Here is a 20064-nt window from a genome sequence, read left to right on the forward strand (position 1 = left end):
GAGTGGGAGGAAAGTAGAACATGATGAGGTAATTGTACCTTCTCCCGAATTGGAAAGTAGTTCATCACAGAAATCAGTTCCAGTGATTCCTACACCAATTAGTAAGGAAGTTAATGATGATGATCATGAAACTTCAGATCAAGTTACTACCGAACCTGGTAGGTCAACCAGAGTACGTTCCGCACCAGAGTGGTACGATGATATTGTTCTGGAGGTCATGTTACTAGACCATGACGAACCTACGAACTATGAGGAAGCGATGATGAGCCCAGATTCCGCAAAATGGTTTAAGGCCATGTAATCTGAGATAGGATCCATGTATGAGAACAAAGTATGGACTTTGGTTGACTTGCCCGATGATCGGCAAGCCATTGAGAATAAATGGATCTTCAAGAGGAAGACGGACGCAGATAGTAGTGTTACTATCTACAAAGCTTGAATTGTCGCAAAAAGTTTTTCGACAAGTTCAAGTGTTGACTACGATGAGATTTTCTCACTCGTAGCGATGCTTAAGTCTGTCCGAATCATGTTAGCAATTGCCACATTTGATGAAATCTGGCAAATGGATGTCAAAACTGCATTCCTTAATGGATTTCTTAAAAAAGAGTTGTATATGATATACCAAGAAGGTTTTTTCAATCCTAAAGGTGCTAACAAAGTGTGCAAGCTCCAGTGATCCATCTATGGACTGGTGCAAGCATCTCGGAGTTGGAATATACGCTTTGATGAGTTGATCAAAGCATATAGTTTTATACAGACTTGCGGTGAAGCCTGTATTTACAAAAAGTGAGTGGGAGCACTACAGCCTTTCTGATAAGTATATGTGAATGACATATTGTTGATCGGAAATAAATGTAGAATTTTCTGGAAAGCATAAAGGAGTATTTAAAAGGAGTTTTTCAAAGAAAGACCTCGGTGAAGCTGCTTACATATTGAGCATCAAGATCTATAGAGATAGATCAAGACGCTTGATAAGTTTTTTCAATGAGTACATACCTTGACAAGATTTTGAAGTAGTTCAAAATGGAACAGTCAAACAAGGAGTTCTTGCCTGTGTTGCAAGGTGTGAAGTTGAGTAAAGACTCAAAACCCGACCACGGCAGAAGATAGAGAGAGAATGAAAGTCATTCCCTATGCCTCAGCCATAGGTTCTATAAAGTATGCCATGCTATGTACCAGACCTATTGTATACCCTGCCCTGAGTTTGGCAAGGGAGTACAATAGTGATCTAGGAGTAGATCACTGGACATTGGTCAAAATTATCCTTAGAGGACTAAGGAAATATTTCTCGATTATGGAGGTGATAAAGAGTTCGTCGTAAAGATTTACGTCGATGCAAGCTTTGACACTGATCTAGATGACTCTGAGTCTCGATCTAGATATTGAAAGTGGGAGCATTTAGCTAGAGTAGATCCGTGCAGAGCATTGTAGACATAGAATATTTGCAAAATACATACGGCTCTGAATGTGGCAGACCCGTTGACTAAACTTCTCTCACAAGCAAAACATGATCACACCTTAGTACTCTATGGGTGTTAATCACATATCGATATGAACTAGATTATTGACTCTAGTAAATCCTTTGGGTATTGGTCACATGACGATGTGAACTATGGGTGTTAACCACATGGTGATGTGAACTATTGGTGTTAAATCACATGGCGATGTGAACTAGATTACTGACTCTAGTGCAAGTGGGAGACAGAAGGAAATATGCCCTAGATGCAATAATAAGATATTATTTATTTCCTTATTTCATGATAAATGTTTATTATTCATGCTAGAATTGTATTAACCGGAAACTTAGTACATGTGTGAATACATAGACATGCAGAGTGTCACTAGTATGCCTCTACTTGACTAGCTCGTTAATCAAAGATGGTTAAGTTTCCTAGCCATAGACATGAGTTGTCATTTGATGAACGGGATCACATCATTAGAGAATGATGTGATTGACTTGACCCATCCATTAGCTTAGCACGATGATCGTTTAGTTTGTTGCTATTGCTTTCTTCATGACTTATACATGTTCCTATGACTATGAGATTATGCAACTCCCGAATACCGGCGGAACAATTTGTGTGCTACCAAACGTCACAACATAACTGGGTGATTATAAAGGTGATCTACAGGTGTCTCCGATAGTGTTTTTTGGGTTGGCATAGATCGAGATTAGGATTTGTCACTCCGATTGTTGGAGAGGTATCTCTGGGCCCTCTCGGTAATGCACATCACTATAAGCCTTGGAAGCAATGTGACTAATGAGTTAGTTGCGGGATAATGCATTACGGAACGAGTAAAGAGACTTGCCGGTAACGAGATTGAACTAGGTATTGAGATACCAACGATCGAATCTCGGGCAAGTAACATACCGATGACAAAGGGAACAACGTATATTGTTATGCGGTTCGACCGATAAAGATCTTCGTAGAATATGTAAGAGCCAATATGGGCATCCAGGTTCCGCTATTGGTTATTGACCAGAGAGGTGTCTCGGTCATGTGTACATAGTTCTCGAACCCGTAGGGTCCGCACGCTTAACGTTCGTTGACGATATAGTATTATATGAGTTATGTATGTTGGCAACCGAATGTTGTTCGGAGTCCCAGATAAGATCACGGACATGACGAGGAACTACGGAATGTTCCGGAGATAAAGATTGATATATGGGATAATAGTGTTTGGTCTCCGGAAGGGTTCCGGATGTTTCCCGAAATGTTTGGGTACGAGAACACTTTATTTGGGCCAAAGGGGAAAGCCCACAAGGATTTTGGAAAGCGCAAAAGGAAGTTTTGCGGAGTCCAGGGGCCAGACGCCGGGAACCCTGGCGTCTGGCCCTGGAGTCCGAGAAGGACTCTTGCCTTTCGGGTGAAACCGACTTTGTGGAGGCTTTTACTCCAAGTTTCTATCCCAAGGCTCAACATATAAATAGAGGGGTAGGGCTACCACCCAAGACACATCAAGAAACACCAAGCCATGTGCCAGCAACCCCGTCCCCTCTAGTTTATCCTCCGTCATAGTTTTCGTAGTGCTTAGGCGAAGCCCTGCGGAGATTGTTCTTCACCAACACCGTCACCACGCCGTCGTGCTGCCGGAACTCATCTACTACTTCGCCCCTCTTGCTAGATCAAGAAGGCGAGGACGTCATCGAGCTGAACGTGTGCTGAACGCGGAGGTGTCGTACGTTCGGTACTTGATCGGGACGGATTGTGAAGGTGTACGACTACATCAACCGCGTTGATAAACGCTTCCGCTTATGGTCTACGAGGGTACTTAGACAACACTCTCCCCTCTCGTTGCTATGCATCACCATGATCTTGCGTGTGCGTAGGATTTTTTTTGAAATTACTACGTTCCCCAACAGTGGCAAGAGATCATGTGCCACTTGCAACCTCTGAGCCGCCCTGTCTCCACCTCTACCACCATAGGTTCAACATCGCCTATCCCACTAGGGTTAGGTAGCTCTGGTGACCCGAACCCAAAAAACGGAACCATAACCACCACAATCATTAAAGAAGCCACCGCCATCACTACCAAAGAGGAGTGCAATGTTGGAGAAAGACACACAAAGGACATGACAAGATCGATCAATTTCGTAGCATCTCAGTCGATTGTTTATTGCAACAAGCATGTAAGTAAAATCCCGGCAACACATCCAACTTAATTCGTACAAGGTGTTCTCAATTCTCATGTTCTATTCTTTATCCCTTCCTCCACTCTTCGTTGACTTTGCTCGTTTTTCACCACCGAGCTCCCCCATTGATCTCAAGTGGCTCGTTCGGGCAGAGATGTACGGGGGAGGAGTTAGGTACCTACCCCTACTGTAAATTAAAACCATTGTTTTGCCCTTGATGGTTATGTTTGGGTGTTCCTCGCTTGATTAGAGACTCCATGAGCACCTCAGTCGTTTGTTTATTGCAACAAGCGTGTTAGTAAAATCCCGGCAACACATCCAACTTAATTCGTACAAGGTGTTCTCAATTCTCATGTTCTATTCTTTATCCCTTCCTCCACTCTTCGTCGACTTTGCTCATTTTTCACCACCGAGCTCCCCCATTGATCTCAAGTGGCTCGTTCGGGCAGAGATGTACGGGGGAGGAGTTAGGTACCTACCCCTACTGTAAATTAAAACCATTGTTGTGCCCTTGATGGTTATGTTTGGGTGTTCCTCGCTTGATTAGAGACTCCATGAGCTCATTTCATGCTCGAAGTTGTCTTGTCGCCTTCATGGTTCATCTCGGTGTCGCTCAACCTTGGCCTGTCCCATAGACACCCCCCCCCACACACACACACACACCTCATTTGGCTTGCGAGAGGGGTATCGCGACTAGATCTACAACAATTGCTCCTTTTTTTATTTTGGCCTCTGGTATCCTTTCTTTCCTCTACTTTCCTCGTAGGATTTTATCCCTCGAATATTTATTCTCCCGCGAGTCCTTTCAAAACCATGCATTTTTTTCTACCATATGCCAAGAGGTATGATCTCCACTCTTTTAGTTACCCCCCCCCCCCACCCACCCACACCCACACACACACACACATGCATCCCCGAACAATTTGTTCCTTCCTCTTGTCATGCAATGTACTTTGTAATATTTTGGGCATGGGTTCTTGTCCATCTTAGGGACTTCTTCATTCCTCAGCTTCCTGTAGTTTGTCTGAATGCCACAATCTTCTTCTACTATGAAGGCGGCTTCAACATCCCAAGTACCACGACGAATCCCTTTACCACGAGTGCTTTGATTGCTTCCTTCTTCTACCGGACTTATGCTAGAGCATGGAATTGTGGTAGGTGGCTCAAGTTGTGTGTTTTTAGGGCTTTCTTACTCGCAATGTGCTGCCCAAGTCACGCCGGCTTTTGCCCGCCATATACCCTAAAGCCTAAAGAAGAAACTATGTTGCCCAAGGGCCTGGTTGTGATTTCTTTTGTTCTTCAAGGCCCTGGCTGTAACGTGCGTTGCACCTCTCCGTGCACTCGGGTCTCTGCTTGACATGATGAGCCAGCTTTTCCCGCAGCACCCCCACTGCCCCTTCCCCGTGGGCCCGGGCGGGCGGGCTCCTGCCGATCAAGAGCTAGCGCGCCCATTCTCCTTGTCCATGTGTGCCGAATCGAATTCACAGCGGTCCATCAGCACTTCAGCAGCAGCATCATACCGTAATCATCATCTTTTTGCCCCCACGCTTAGCGGGGAAAAAGGCATGCGCTGATGGTATATGCGCATGCATGAGCACTAAGCTAAGCTACCGACCCCACCTCTCCTCCCTCTTTATACCAGGAAAACGAAAAAGACGGCGAGTCATCATCTGCTCGCCACGGCCACTGTTTCGAACTACATGTGTGCAGTTCGGAATGGAAATTCGGTCGCTCTAGAACTTTATGTCTCTACGTGTATAGGTATATAGGTATATAGGGCCCAAGAGCTGATGATGTATATATCGACAAAACGTGCTCATACTGTATCCGGCATAACCGTGTACACTGTATGTATGATGATAGCTAGCTCCATAAGCTTCTATTCGTACAAGGAGCAGCCGGACGTGTATATGTATTGCAGAGGGAACAGTGTTCTGTATTCTAGTGCCAGTACCTTGCATGGTACGTACGTACGTACGTACGGGACTACTCATGTACATCCATCTACATTGCGTATGATGGCCTGATGGGCGTTAATAGTATCCTGTCTCTGAATGATTAAGCGATCAATCCAAGACATTCTTAAAAGTTACGTGCTCAGTGAACAAGTGTCAGTGTTGCATGCGGATTCCCAGGTCAATTAGGGCGCCCTACCACACTCAACCCATGCTGCTGCGACTGCTGTCTGAATCGCCGTGCGCATGCATGCACTGTCAGAACCCCGTAACTCGCACGCCGCGTGCTAATTAGCCACTCAGTGGAAATCAAATCACGCCCATGTCTTATGCACCAAGTTAGTGAGCCCACTTTTTTTTGGTTTGCTTTTTTCTCCCACTCTCTCTTTCTATCTATCTTTCTTTCTTTCAGAAACGGCAGGTCGAGCGTGCGTAATTATTGGAGAAAGGTGAAGAAAAAAAGGCGAGCCGAGCACGCATATGATTCACGTAAGCGTCAATGATTTAAAGGGAGTCCACTCGTGGTTTATACACGCATAATTTCACTAGCCTTTTCCACGTCTCCTTGAAGGAATAACGCCCCCCAGCTTTCCCTTGAGTGGATGGCAACTTTGGTGGTGAAATCATGCCACCCCGTGCCATGGGATGCAAGCAAAGTCCCAACTTTGGTAGCACCACGGCGAGAAAAAGGAAGCAACTATGGATGGGGGGCACCCACCTTGGCTTTGCTTAAGTTACCATGCATCTCCCACAACTCGAAGCCCGGCATCATGAGGAATCATCACCGCATCTGCATCTGCAACATCGATCATCCATCCATGTATCTGATCGATCGGTCGAGTGCGTGCCCGTGCGCGCGCGGGTCGACCGATCGATCGATCGATCAATCCGTGGCTTGAAGAAACGAGCAACAAAGTTGGTGCAAAGTGAAAGCATCATGGCCAACCACACCACACCACACCCAACCTAAAGGTCGCGCCTTTTTAACGGGCATGATTACCTCTATCAAGCCTTTAATCAGGCGCTCGCCACTTTATAGCAGCATTATAATAGTTTTTAACCACGGACGGACGGATGGCACGACCGAAACACTCCAGCCAGCTCGAACGGGTCCTCTCCCTCAATTGAAAATGGTCACCGAGAAAGTGGGCGAGCTTTATCACCCCCCATTGAGTGAGAGCATCATCCTCATCTCTCTCTAGAGCAACAAAGAAAAGAAAGTATATGGTGGTGTGAAGGCACCTGGGGAGGCCTTGACGAAGAGCATCATGCTCCAGTTGTTGGCCCACGGCATGGATGGATGGAGAGGGGGGGCGTGTAGTGTAGCTAGGAAGAAAAAGGATGGCATAAACCTTTTGGAGTGAAAAGGAGGAAAAGGTCAGGGAGTTTGAGACACCAATCAAAGGAAGAGAAAGGATAGATTAGCCACTTTCCAAGGCAGAAAGATTGCATGCACTACTAAAAAGTCATTCATGGGCCTCATGTCTTTTAAGATGGCCTAAATGCTACTAGCAATAATAGTGGGAGGGATGCACCCTGCCTGCTGCAAAAGATGCCCCTCTTTCCTTCCTTTGCATAAAGGGGACACACCTTCTTTTCTTTCTGTTTGTGCTAGGTAGGCCAGTGAGGAGGATGTTTTTCTATTTTTTTGCTCTAACATTAGCCACTTTTGGATTCCTTAAAAAATATTGTGAGGTGCCTAGGGAAAGGTTGAGCCCCATAAAGGGGCAAGCTCCGGCTTTACGTGAAAAGTTCCTCAAAGCAATTTGGAGTGCCTTCTGCCTTTTCCTTTTCACTACTGGTCAAGCTTAACAATTCCATGCTTTCCACTGTGCCAACACATTTGCTCATTCTTGTAGTACAAATTCCTTTTTTTGTGACTGTACTGCTGCCTCTATGCTGCTTTTCCATGCGTTGGTAAAGCATGAGGGGGTGCCTTTGTTAGCATTCAAGTGCTTGCATGCTCAATGATAAGATTCTCCAAAACACATCAAAAGGGGGGCTGCAAATTGAAGTCATAAATTCCTCCCATCCGAAAGTGCCTACAAGGTTCATACCATCGCCTTTTATGTCCAAATTCACACGACCGAGAGAACATAACATGTGTACGCGATATTTTACACTTCTTTACCGTCGCAAAAAATCAAATTGCACTTTTGCAGATATTTACGCCATGCTTTTTTTAATTGTTCTTGCTTGGATAATGAAATTCACAGCCAACTGTGTGATCCTTATGGGTTCTCGACGTGGTTGTTTTGGAGGGACCTCTAGGATCATCAAGATTTAGTGGCTCGCTTCACCCATTGTATCGACAATCATTCCTTCCCACTCGTTGTGGAATGTATAGATCACCATGATAATAGATAGGCGCTAGGTGGCCTTTCTTTCGAAGACGGCGGTTGTGAGTCTATGCACTTCTTGGTTTTTGTTTCCTTTAGCTTTTGTGTTCGTCGCTTGTATTCGTTGTGTGCACCAACATATTTCTCGCCATGTTATATAGAATGGAATTATTTGTTTTTATCAACTTGATACATTAACAAAATTACCATTTTTCAAAAGAAATAATGTTTCATCTAAGCTTTTGAAGAAAAAAAGATAGACATAAGTAGACCTATATATGTTGTTGGCACACAAGATTTCACATTTGTATTCGTCATGCGCACCAATGCTCTCTCACCGTGTTGTGTAGAACTGATTTATTTATTTTTAAAAGGGAATACATCTAGATGTCTAGACATTAACAAAAGGGATGTCTAGGCCACATCTAGATGTGATCTAGTTATTGCACATCTAAGTGACTTAGTCAAACATAAAAAAAAGAAAAGGAAAATACCCACACGGAACTCTACGTAATATCAATGACATAAGATTTAGATGTGCACCACTTAGAGTACATCTGGATGTGCTTTAGAAAAACCGTTAGCAAAATCATCAGTTTCAAACAGAAAGAGTTGTTTTCTCAAAGCTTTTGAAAAAAAACCATAGACATAACAAGTCCTATATCTTGCTCTTCATCATAAAATATGAACGTTTGTGCTTGGTAAATTAATAAATATGTGCACATTAATATGATATAGTTTAATTTATTGCACATTCCACAAATGTTTGATATTTTTATATGAGATTTTGCCTTTTTTTTCTTCCGTTGTTTAGAAACTCATAATGGTCTGCACAACTAGTTGCTCAAAGTGCAATTGGATGCAGAAATAAGATAAGGCCCACCCCTCCTACAAACACCACCAGCCGGCATAAGGAGGTGCCTATGTCTCGGGGGACCTCCTATATGACGCTCTCTGTGGCAAAGAGTCGGCATTTCGCACAGGCAAGTCTCCTACTGGGCCAGCCCCTGAAGGTACGCGTACTGTAGCTCAAAAAATAAAGGCCGTCGGGGCATTCGAACACAGGATCTCGCGCTATTCACAACATGCTACTAACGGTTGCCACTGGTCATAATGCAACGCCAAACCTCAAGAACCAAGCAACAACACAAGTTCGAATTATTTCTGGAATTTCGAAAAGTAAATTGTTTTTCAAAAAAAAACTGAGTGCTCTGGGAAACGAATACTTTTCAAATTTGTGAACAAAATTTAAAAAACTGAAGCATTTTCGAAAAATGGACATTTGTTGAACATCACGAATATTTTTTTTTGAAATGGGAACATTTTTTTAAATTACAAAACAAAATTTGGAAACTTGAACATATTTTCAAACTCCCAAATCAAATTGGAAAACACGGACATTATTTGAAAATTTTGAAAATTTATTGAAACTGGAACGTATTTTGAAACTCTCAAAAAATTAAAAAACGGAACACATTGAAATTTGTGAACAATTTCTGAAACCGGGGACATTTTTTTAAATGCAAAACATTTTTTGAAAAGTTGTTGACATTTTGAAAAAAACGATGCCGATTTTTTGTAGGAAAACTAAGACATTTTTTTGAAATTCCTGAACAATGTTTTTTTTTATTTTTCTTTGAATTTATGAACAATTTTTTAAAACACAAAGTGTCCCTGGGAGTTTTTCATTTTCTCGTACATCTGTTTATTCAAAATATTTTATCACTTAAACCCTGCGTCTAAATCTCGAACCATTTTCACCATTGGATTTCTCACATCGAGATCTTCAAAACTAGATCCCATGTTGATAGGTTTTGATGAACTTATTTTTTCACGAAAAAACCCGGATAGAAAAACTAAACGGGGAGCACATTTTTTCTAAACGGGAACCCGGATAGAAAAACTAAACGGGAACCCGGATAGAAAAACTAAACGGAAGAGGCACGACCGTGTCTCTCGCGAAAGCACAACTGTGCCTCTCGCGAAAGCAAAACCGTGCCTCTCGCGGAAGGGAAAAAAATTGAAAATGCATTTTTTTTCGTTTCCGAGAGGCACGGCCGTGCATCTCGTGAAAGCACAACCGTGCCTCTCGCGGAAGGAAAAAACAAAAAAGCACGTTTTTTTGTTTCCGAGAGGCACAAGCGGGCCTCTCACGGAAGCAAAAAAACAACAGAAAACATGTTTTTTCGTTTTTGAGAGGCACGACTGTGCTGCTCGCGAAAGCACACCCGTGCGTCTCACGGGAGCAAAACCATGCCTCTCGTGGAAGAAAAAAATCAATAGAAAATGTGTTTTTTCCGTTTCCGAGAGGGGCGGCCGTGCCTCTCGAGAAAGCAAAACCATGCCTCTCGCGAAAGGAGAAAAATGTGTTGTTTTTTCCAAAATTTAAGAAAGACCGGTGGAAAATCAAAAGGTAAAAAAAAACATTTTAAAAAGCCGAAATCGCGTGCGGGAAAAAAATCCGGAGAGAGCGCCCAAAGCGTGACAAGTGACGGCAGTTGAGAGCGTGCCAAGTGGCGTGCTCCCAGCCCACCCCCAAGTGATCGTTGAGAGGCTCCCGAAGGAGCGCTCGCCAACTAGTTGCTCCCATCTCTCAGTTATAGCGCGACGTAGTGCAGCCTCGCCTGAAGGCGACCGCAAGATGGGCTGGCCCAGGTGCACGCGAGGCCACAAGCCGCAGGCCATAACCTCGTTTTTCTCCCTGCCTTTTCATGTGTTTCTGTTCTTTTTTTCTTTTTATACTTCCAAATATTCGAAATACGTATATATTACCAAAAACAATTCGTAAAGCATTTAAAAAAATGCTAATAAATCATTTTAAAATGCTAAATGTGTATAAAAATTTTTATTTATCATGTATATAAAAATGTATACAAATAATATACAATGTGTATGAAAAAAGTTGATCATGTAGTTAAAAAATGTTAATCTATCATTTGAAAATAATGTTAATCAAGTATCTGGAAAAACATTTAAAAATGTTAAATGCGTATAGAAAAAGTGTTATTCAAGCATTAAAAAAGTGTTAAATGTGTATAGAAAAAAACATCAAAAGGGGGGCTGCAAATTGAAGTGATAATTTACAACTCTTCACGAGGTTCATAGTCTCACCTTTTATGCCCAAATCTCGCAACCGAGAGAACGTAACATCTGTACGCGATATTTTACAACTCTTTACCGTTGCAAAAAACCAAGTTGTACTTTTGCAGATATTTGCACCACCATTTTTTTGCATTCTTGGAAAATAGAATTCACGGCCAACTGCGTGATCCTTATGAGTTTTTGACGTGGTTGTTTTGGGGGGAGTTAGTGGCTCACTTCGCCAGATGTATCGACCATCATTCCATCCCACTGGTTGTGGAATGTATAGATCACCATGATGCTAAAAAGGCGCTAGGCGGTGCCTTTCTTTCGAAGAAGGCGGTTGTGAGTCGATGCTCTTCTTGGTTTTCGTTTTATTTTAGCTTTTTGTGTTGGTCCTTTGTATTCGTAGTGTGCACCAACGCTTTCTCATCATGTTGTATAGAACGTATTTATTTATTTTCATCAACTTGATACACTAACCAAATTGCCATTTTCTCTACTACTCGAAAAGAACGTAAGGTTCTCATTTTACCTTTCTTCCCATCACCCTTTCGTCCAACCTTCCATGTAGATGATAATCAATCACCTTAATTTACTTATCTTCTGAACCAATTTCAGTTTAATTTACTTACCAAACTTCTAATCAAAATATAGGGTAATTCATGGTCAGAATTTGATGAACATTTATTTATACAATCGCATTATTATTGACAGGTAAATCACAAGCTAACATACTAGAATATTTATATCCTGTTGCAACGCACGGGCATTGTACTAGTTCAAAAGAAAAAAAACTGTTTTCTCGATGTTTTTGCAAAAAAAGATAGACATGACTAGTCATATATCTTATTGGCATGCAATTTTTCACATTTTTATCCATCATGTGCACCAATGCTCTCTCATCGTGTTGAGTAGAACAGATTTATTTATTTTTATCAACTGGATATGTTAACAAAATCTTTGGATATGTTATCAAAATCTTCATTTTTCAATAGGAAAAACTGTTTTCTCAAAAAATTTATTAAAAAAACATAGACATAACTAGTCCTATATCTTGTTGACATGCCATCGTAAATATGAACATTTATTTTTTATGAGATTTTCCTTTTTTTTTCAGTTGCTTAGAAACTTTGAATGTTCTGCACAACTGGTTGCTCAAAGTGCAATTGGAGGCGTAAGAGATATATCTCGCTTGTAGGCCGTAGCCAGATTGAAGCTACCCTCGCCTGAAGATTTTCAGGTAGCTACAGTGTGAACCAACCCATATAGAGATTACTGTAAAACGGGGTTTTAAGTGCGGTTTTTTCTGTATGTTTTATGTGTGTTCTATTTTCATTTTGCACTGGTTTTCTCCGGTGTTCTGTTTTTTCTCTTCGTTATACTTAGTTTTTTTCTCTGTTTTTTCCTTTTTTTCTTTCTTCAGCGGTTTATTGGGTTTTCTTTGTTTTTCCACACTTTTTTTTGTTTCTTTCACGTTTTTACTGGTTATTTCTTATTTCTTTTTTCCTTTCACGGTTTCCACTCATTATGTTCTTTTCTTTCTTTCTTCATTTTTCTGTGTTTGGTTATTTTATTTTTCGGTTTTTATTGGGTTTTCTCATTTCCTTGCTCCATTTTTTGTATGCATCAGGAACATTTTTTACACACATGTTTAACATTTTTCTAATACACGATTACCATTTTTTGGGAAAAATTATATTGTTTTGATGTCTACTTGTGTCCATACACATTGTTGATTTTTTGTATACATTAGAAACAAAAATTATATACACCTTTTACATTTGTAAATACATGATTAAAATTTTGTAAAACATATATTCTTTGATGTCTTCCTTTTCCGTAATCAGTATACATTTTTTTGTATACATCAGGAATATTTTGTATATACATGATTAACATTTTCAAAATACATGATTAACTTTTTTTAAAACATATTTTTTTTACATCTACTTTTTCCGTACACATTTTTCATTTTTTGTCTACATCAGAAATATTTGTTATATACACGTTTAACATTTTGAAAATACATGATTAACATTTTAAAACATAATGTGTATTTTATACATCGGATACATTTTTCCTATACACTTTTAACATTTTCCAAAAACATGACTAGCATTTTTAGTATATATATGTGTTGTTTTCTATTTTTTTCATACACATTATTATACAATTTCCATATACATTAGAAACATTTTTCTATACACATTTAACTTCTTCTAATGAATAATTAACAATTTTCAGATTTTGTATATAAAGTTATTTTTGTAATAGATATATTCAAAATACAAGCAAAAGTGAAAAAATTACACAAAACATGAATGCCAAAATGTGAAAGAATAAAAAGTGTTGAAGGCCTGTGGTCCGCTTGGCCGGCCCAATCTGGTAGTTGCCTGAAGCGAGGGGACGTATTGTCTCGCGTGAAGCGAGACATACACACACCCGCTTGGAGGCAGATGGCCACCGAACCCAACCTACAAACACCACCAGCTAGCATAAGCCCTTGAAAAGTTAAAATGCATCATGGCCTATTTAACTGCAGCAATATAAAGCCCAACCCAGTTACTGAAACCAACCGGCAACCCTTGGAATGCATCCTGGCCCACTTCATTGTATCTATTTGGGTCGCACACCTATCGGATCAGCAAGAAAAAGCCCGAAGTGTTGGAAAGTTTGGCAATAAGAGAAGCACTAGCCCTAGCAGATGATCTCTATATTCAAAAAATTATTGTCGTCTCCGATTGCAAGTCAGCGGTTGAAGCAATTCAGAGAGGGACATCGTCGGCTTATGGAGCAGTGGTGCATGAGATGAAGGAACACTATAGCAATTTTATCTCTTGTTTTATTAGTCATGAGTTTAGAACCTCGAATGTTGAGGCCCACAAACTAGCAAAGCATGCTTTAACTCTTGGGACCGGTCGTCATGTTTGGTTAGGACACCCTGGAGATCTTTTCTTCGTCCCTGTAAACGTGACGGTTTAATAAAAGCTTTGTGAGTTTGCCTAAAAAAAGCTGACAAGACTGAAAGACTGCAGCACGACGGTTAGGCACTTACAAGATTGCTGCCTGGGAGTCCCTTCAGTGATCATAAGAGATATCCAGACGAGACAAAGAAGCTTTGAAGCGGCGGACATTGTGCACAAAGGGAGAGAATCAAATGGTGATGCCCATGATTTAGCTAAAGCTTCTCTATCCATAGACATAGGTAGACATGTATGGCTGATTGCCAGGCCTGATTTTGTTCATATACCTGACGTTTTCGAGGTTTAAATAAAGTGGCAAGCTTCTCAAAAAAAAATCTAGTATACCAAATGATATAGCAGCAGCTAAATGGTAACAATAGTACAATGTAAAAATAAGTGTTACCAAATAAATTTCTTTTATATAATCATATCAATAATTAAATGGTAGGTAAATCACAAACTAACCTACTAGATATGCCAATATCCAAGGAACGTTCCTTGAGAGTATTTTCCCAGCGAACGCTCGAATTCCCATGCAACTCCAACTAAAATTGTCATGGCAACTCCAAAAGAATTGCCATGATCAGAAGAGAAAGTTGCCATAAGATGCAAAAAAAATAACGGGCATCATTTAAAAAAAAATACCAACCACGTGATCTAGATTCAATGGCTATGGGGGTGTTCCCTAGGACCTCCTAACCATGAACGTTCCCCAATTAACATTTTCCTAGAATATTTAGTCCATGGTGCGACAATTATCTAGTTCAAATAAAAACATGTATATAACTTCTCCCATATCGTGTTGGGGGATGGCTATTGCGCGCGCACGTCGCAGTGGTCGTTTTCAGACTGTGTGTGCTTCTCCAATTAATTAAATGTTAATCAACTTGGGTTTCCTTTTTAGCTAGTATAAAAACACCGTTGAAATCAGGGGCGAGGTGGGGGGGGGGGGGCAGAGAGATTATGGAGAGCAAAGCTTGGCCCCACTAGTGGAATTATTCACGCGAGGGAGGAAAACTATGAAGGATTTGCTTGTGCGCATCACGCGTGGCAGCGTGTGACCGTGTGTTGACATGCAAAATTTGATCGTAAAATATGAGTACTTGTCTAAAGCTATATGCGGACGGTAACAATGGTACAGTTCACTTATTGTTTTACTAGCTAAATACCTTTTTTTTGCCAACGAGGGCAACTTTATTCTAATGGTTCAACGTAGTACGATTGAGCTATGTTGTGAGGAAGGAATTCGTAGTCAAAGATAAGGAAAGATACGACATGATTGAGATTGTATCCATACAACTACGTCAGTTTAATTTATTTTGTTGTTTGCTTCTAAAGGATTTCTTGTTATTGGCGGTTTATTTGATTTATGTTGATTTACCTTACGAGGGATTTCTTGCCCCGGAAATGAGGAGGTGGAGTCAGTTTGAAAAATAATAATAATGGAAGCTATTCTTTGGTTTGGAAAAAAATTTGCTTAGAGGGATGGAAGCAAAAGTGAGATGTGAATGGCAGATAAGCAGCATCCGCAAGTCCCATTTAGTTAACTTTAGCTAGCTTCATAGTTTATTTTCCTCAATAATTAAATAAATTATTGAACTGTTAGATCATAAGTGGGTTTAAACAGGATATATTAAACAGGACCAAGTTTACATCCCTAAGCAAAACCAACAAACTCATCTTTAATAGTACAGATTTATTGCACATACCGCAAATGGTCATATTTTTATGAGAGTTTGCATGATTTTTTTTTCAGTTTTATAGAAATTCAGAAATCAGAATGGTCTGCACAACTTTTTTTGAGCGGTAAATGGTCTGCACAACTTGTTGTTCAAAAGTGCACTTGAAGGCACAAACAAGATAAGACCCAACCCACCTACCGATATCACCAGCTGGTGTAAGCCCTAAATTCCAGCTCACCTACTGATACCAGCTGGCATAAGCCCGTGTAATGCATCCGGATCCGGCTTGTCTGCTCCCTCCCCATGCTCCCATCCGTGCTCCCTCTTTTTTTCTTTTTCCTTTCTAATCTAATCATCTCCCCCCCCCCAATTTTAAGGGGGTGGGGCCGGGCCTTATTTTGTTCCAATCAAATCAAGCCACATACGCGGGAGCACGGATGGGCGCACGCACGGGGAGCAGGCAAGTCTTGTCCAATGCATCCTGGCCCATTTTACTGTGTCCATTTCGGCCGCACAACTAGCGGAGCAACTTCGACTCGGGAAAAAAAAATTAGCGGAGCAACTGGCAATATCTAAACCGCAACGCTTGACGGAAATATGGTACACCAAATGATATAGCAGCAGCTAAATGGTAACAGTAATGCATTGTTAGTTTGTTACTAGAGATGCAGTCTTTATAAATCGACTATACTAGGTCGAAGGATGTACATAGAGCACGGTAAAATTCGATGATACACAGCAAAAACTCTTGGCAAGAGTGACGGCACTGAGAGTTGTTGAAGAGATTGCCTTGGAAGAATCAGTAGTATCCAATTATGCTGGCCACCGAGGAGTAGGTTCCGAGGGCGGCACTGATGACTCCAACCACTATTATGGCGACGCTTGTAATCACCTGAAATTGGAGTACCCATATGGTATGCACAGAGAAATCTTGAATGTCCAGAAATCATCTCCAGAAGAGGAGAAGGAAGCTTGGAGAGCTTATGGTGAATTATATCGTACCTGCGTACGTGTGGCTTTATTCTGTGTGATCTTCAAGAAGCACAAGGCGGGCATTATGACTGCCTGTAATCGTGCAGTGAAGTCAAAAGGAGCACATACGTTACTTTGTCATCTGTATTTCATACGCGGCTGTAGGTTTTTTTAGAGGATAAGACTATTATTCTCATGAACAGCCCACAGGGACGTAGCCAAATTTACTACATAAAAATGTTGTATGATGAGTTTGGTCTTTTTACAGATTTCTTATTTTGCGCAGCTTAGTACAGCTAAAGAAGCCATTAAATGGAGGAAAAAATGGCATACCACAAGTATACTGAGCAGGGATCCAATCAGAGCCATCACCAAACCTGGAATATGCAACATGTAAGTCAGGAATACACTGTATAATTCTTCTGTAATGTGTTCTCAGAGAAGTCTTTTGTGAGCCGCCAATAAAGATTACAGAGCAGATAATGGCTTAAGCAGCTGAAGTGTGTAGTACTATGGTAAGCAGAGGTGTTTTAGGAGTTCCCTAAAAGAAGGAAGTGTTTTAGGAATATTGGATTTATAACGGAGCCTACAGGCAGTCCCCAATTCTTTTTTCCAAAAAGGAAGATAACCAAGTCCTCAATTAAACCCCGATCTGAGCGGGTCACTGCTCATTAACACTATGAAAGGGTTAGTTTTCCAGGAGCATGGAGTTAACAAATCTTGAAAAATGCAATTAATCTAGATGATGTTTCAACTAGTAATCCTGGTATTACATTATTTGTAATGAGTTACTTTGCATTTAGCTGTTTGTGAGGAAACAATTGCGTGTAAAATTTATGTGTTTCCAAAGGAAATTTACTGGGTTTTCGAGAAAACCAAAGGAAATAAAATGTACTACAAGTACATCGGATTGACAGTGAAGACTGCACCCGCAAAAGACAACAAAAGCAAGGATGATAAGTATGCATTCTATGTGCAGAAGATTTGACAATCTTAAAAACAATGCATAGAAAAAATAATCAGTGATGAACAAAGGTATAAGCATACCAAAGAATGGAAGAAGAAAGGCAATCACAACAGTTGACGCCACAAGGCTTGTCCTCAGTATAATAAAGCAGATTGTTTCGTTCAAAAATCCTTCAGGGCGCAACTCTTCTAAACTCCGAGCCACTGGGTTTAACAACAAGGCAAATCTATTTGTGGTTAAGGATGAAGGCATGAAGCTGTTCTATAGAGTTGGTACAGTGAAAATCAACTTAATAGAGCCTTGACATAACAAAGTTTGACAATAGAAATTCCAAAGGATACTTAGTGAAAGGGTTGATCACCTGAGACACACAAAAAAATTTAATGATCAATATAAAGTAAATAGTTACGTATCAGGAACTGAAATTAAGTTGAGCAAAATTGTTACCGTGGTCCACAGAGCAACTTTTGAGGCAAATGACTCTTTTGGAAGATTCAAAGTTATTTGCGACAACGTCTTGTCACCAAACATGAGATAGCCAATAATAGCAAACGAGCCATATATTGCTGTGCAAATTGTGAAGCTGCACATTACAAATATGCATGCATTGAGGAATGTGAATATTACAGAAAAAACTAACCAGTGTAAGAAAGTTGTTCATGCATACCATATAAAGAGTGCCTTGGTGAATTTTGTGCGATCAGACATTGATTGGTAGATATTCGGAAATACCGAATGCCCACAGTAGCAGAAACCATAAACACCGATAGCAAAGGGCATCCCACTCCACTTGACTGCTTCCCCAGTCGGATGGAACCCTACACCTTCAGTGGTGCCAACTAGAGCAACAGATACAAAAACCACAAGAGTTGCAATAATGCCGCCCGCTGCGCAAGTAATTAAAATCATGTTAATCTCACTCATGATGCCCGTAACAAAATTAATTAAGCAGGCTAAGAGTAGTGAGACCTGAAAGGAATGATAGCACTCGAAGATCTCGCAACCATACTGTGGGCAGGACTACAAGAGCAGTTAGAATTCCAAAGAAATGTCTACTATCAACATGAATCCCGAACAAAGTAAGATTAACATCAGGAAAGATTGATGTGATATTATCACCTTCCAGAATAATGAATTCCACACAATATGACTGCATCCAACAAATAATACGTAGAGATAAATGTTTCTTTCCCAAGAATTATACAGAGATCAGTTAGGAAAACAGTTTCATAATTTGCCCAATAATCAAGCAATTAGATGGCAAACTTTGGAAAATACAAGCCATGCAGAAATGAGCTACTTACATATAACTCGGTATACAAAATAATCTGCAAAAAAAAGTAAACATCAATCAGTGTATTTTCGCTACCAGAGATAAACAATTTATGCAGAAAAGTAAGATAAATGAGGTTAGATACTTAGATGTGCATTTTCTCATCCTAGAAACAGCTAAGACTTTTTTTTCCGAGAATACTAGGGGTAGCTGAAACTGAAACTATGCAGAGGCCAGGGCATTCCCTCCTTTTCGAAAAAAAGTAGCCAAGACCAGAACTTCTATCTTGCAATTCTGACTTATTCATGTCATGTGAACTCTGAAGTGGGTGGCAACATTCAAAAATAGGAATAAGGACTAGAACTTGAATCGAATCAGCAGGTGTTTATGCTAGCTTGTAAATTTTCAGATGTGACACTGTTCTAGCAAGGAACAGGATCATGCTAGCTTGTGATTTTTTAGATACGGCAATGACCCGGCAAGGATCGGATTGCCAAACTAACACCAAACACAAAACAACATGACAAAAGGAGAGTGGGCGCGCTAGATGTGTCTGTGTTTGCTCCCACATGATACTTGTGCAAATAATTTAAGTTTGCTTTTACCAACAAAGCGAATAATAACTACCTAGAAAATATATGCATTTTGACTAATCAAGGCCATATAGCATCTAATAAACAACCTTGTAGCCAAACATTAGTTTTTAAGGTTATGTGCTGTGCTGATTTATGGCTTTGGTGGCACTCTCATAACATACAATCAAGAATGTTATCTGAGCCATCTTCTACAGAAACCAGGGCTTACAGATATGATCAAGCGGCCAATCCTCCCAAAGGCAGCCTCCCCAATGTCTGGATAGGTTGAAATGCCATCTTTGCTCTCGAAACAATGCTTGAGAAGAACTCCAGTATAACAGCAAATAATTGCAAAAGCAGACAGAACTGCAAGACCAGCCCATCCAGCTTCATGAATTGTAGACGGAGTGGAAAGAAGGCCAACACCAGCCAGTACGTTAATACCTACAGTGAGGAAACATAGGCTAATCAAATATGTTGGACCGTAAGGAAGTTACCGAATACCTTACTCTCTATTTCAATATTTAAACTACCATTGAAGACTGTCTGTGTTACGCTGCACCCTTGACGGACGTCGATCTCTTTGGTATACTGAAACGAGAGGTCCTCATCTTGAACCG

The 20064-nt window shown here is 40.6% G+C and overlaps 1 protein-coding gene across 1 annotated transcript in view; it reads right to left on the minus strand.

Moving 5' to 3' along the window:
- Positions 1 to 16441: 16441 nt before the first annotated feature.
- LOC123145830 (amino acid transporter AVT1A) overlaps positions 16442 to 20064 on the minus strand; it is an 85338-nt gene continuing 81715 nt past the window's right edge. The window contains exons 10-12 of the mRNA XM_044565331.1: positions 16963 to 17006; positions 16660 to 16722; positions 16442 to 16549 (exon numbers count right to left, since the gene is read on the minus strand). Coding sequence (XP_044421266.1) covers positions 16457 to 16549; positions 16660 to 16722; positions 16963 to 17006 — 200 coding nt within the window. The 3' untranslated portion in view covers positions 16442 to 16456. The remainder of the gene's footprint in view (positions 16550 to 16659; positions 16723 to 16962; positions 17007 to 20064) is intronic.

Source organism: Triticum aestivum, chromosome 6D (genome assembly GCF_018294505.1).
Source record: "Triticum aestivum cultivar Chinese Spring chromosome 6D, IWGSC CS RefSeq v2.1, whole genome shotgun sequence".
Lineage (NCBI taxonomy): Eukaryota > Viridiplantae > Streptophyta > Magnoliopsida > Poales > Poaceae > Triticum > Triticum aestivum.